General features: G+C 27.3%; 1 protein-coding gene across 1 annotated transcript in view; it reads left to right on the top strand.

Moving 5' to 3' along the window:
• LOC108746385 (armadillo repeat-containing protein 6 homolog) overlaps nucleotides 1-1,446 on the top strand; it is a 4,089-nt gene that overhangs the window by 534 nt on the left and 2,109 nt on the right. Inside the window, exon 2 of the mRNA XM_018483122.1 lies at nucleotides 984-1,315. Within this exon, the coding sequence (XP_018338624.1) occupies nucleotides 984-1,315 (332 nt within the window). The remainder of the gene's footprint in view (nucleotides 1-983; nucleotides 1,316-1,446) is intronic.

Below are 1,446 nucleotides of genomic sequence, written 5' to 3'. Positions count from 1 at the left end.
TATATATATATATATATAAGTATATAATTTATTTTTATATGTATACACAAATATATTATTTTGATTCCCAGCGTTACGAAAATTTTCGTTTTCATCTCTAGTTTATCCTGAATAAAAATAAGAAAGTTTAAAATTATTTCAAAGGTTTTTGGCTTTAAATTTTTTATATAAATTTAACTAAAGCATGTATCAGAAAATTTATTTTGATAATTAATCGAAAATGTTCCTTAATTGTTCGGTTAGATGAGTCAGTCTTGAATAAGTCATCTAGAATTTTTTCATCATTGCCATTAGAAATACATACGCAATATTACATGAAATTAAAAAATATTACAAATATATGAATCAATATCTCAAATATTCGTCATTAACATTAAATTATTTTATTGTTATTTTTTATCGCATATATTAATTTTTATTTAAAAAAATTTATGTTTAGTTTAACAATACACTTTTTAATATTAAATTCTTATTTAATATTTTTTAAATTAACAGTTAATAATATTCTTGTATCGCAAAATTATAGAGCCTATTTAAAAGGTCCACCTGTAGTGCAAAAATAAAATCTGTTACGCGATCCTGCCGCATTTCTTGACGCTTTTAGTTTCGGAGCACTCGTGTCACTATCGTCTATCTTAAGAAATTGATCTGTTTCTTATACCGTAACGTATTTGATGCTGTTCAGAAAAGAAACGATAATTTTTTTCTCTAAAAAATAAAATGAAATAAAATTTATGTTGAAGTACAAAAAAATTTGTACTTTATTACGAATGAACCACTGCTGAAAGAAAATTTCGTTAAAAATGACATTAATTATTTTAATAGATACAAATATATTTTATATAAATATATTTATAAATGTAATTAAAAATTCAATATTTATTATTTAGGAAAGTCAATTAGAACCTTCTTGCGTTGAGAAAAACGCTTTATTTCGATCATCGTTGCGTTTATAATTCACGGATGGTATTTAATTCGCGCAGGGGATAGACCTGAGCAACATCGTGACAGATTCAGTTCTTGAGGATAAATACAAGCAGATAGTGACATGCCTGGAACGACTAACATGCACTATAAATGACAAGAGTTACGAAGGCGTGCTGGAGACGTTGCAAAAACTGCGGGACGAGTTGGATAAGGATATCGCACACAGAGTTTTCGCAGGCAAACGCAAATGTTACAATATTCTGATCGATCTCCTGAAAGATTGCAAAAAGAACCACGTGATACTTGAACCCACACTGGAGACAATCACCTCATTAATGTCCGGTTATCCAGACTTACTGGACGACGAAGGGATTGCGTTGCAAATAGAGTAAAAATTATTTTGTAAAAAATTGATTTGTCAAAGAGAAAGTGTATTTGAAATAGGTTCTGATTTTTTATTTTTTTAAATAACTATTAATTCCAAAGTTAATATAAAAGTGTGTTAGAAAAAACAAAATT

The sequence above is a fragment of the Trachymyrmex septentrionalis genome, unplaced genomic scaffold (assembly GCF_001594115.1).
Source record: "Trachymyrmex septentrionalis isolate Tsep2-gDNA-1 unplaced genomic scaffold, Tsep1.0 scaffold17, whole genome shotgun sequence".
NCBI classification, from domain to species: domain Eukaryota; kingdom Metazoa; phylum Arthropoda; class Insecta; order Hymenoptera; family Formicidae; genus Trachymyrmex; species Trachymyrmex septentrionalis.
The sequence above is the reverse complement of the archived record's forward strand: the minus strand, read 5'-3'. Positions and strand labels throughout refer to the sequence as shown.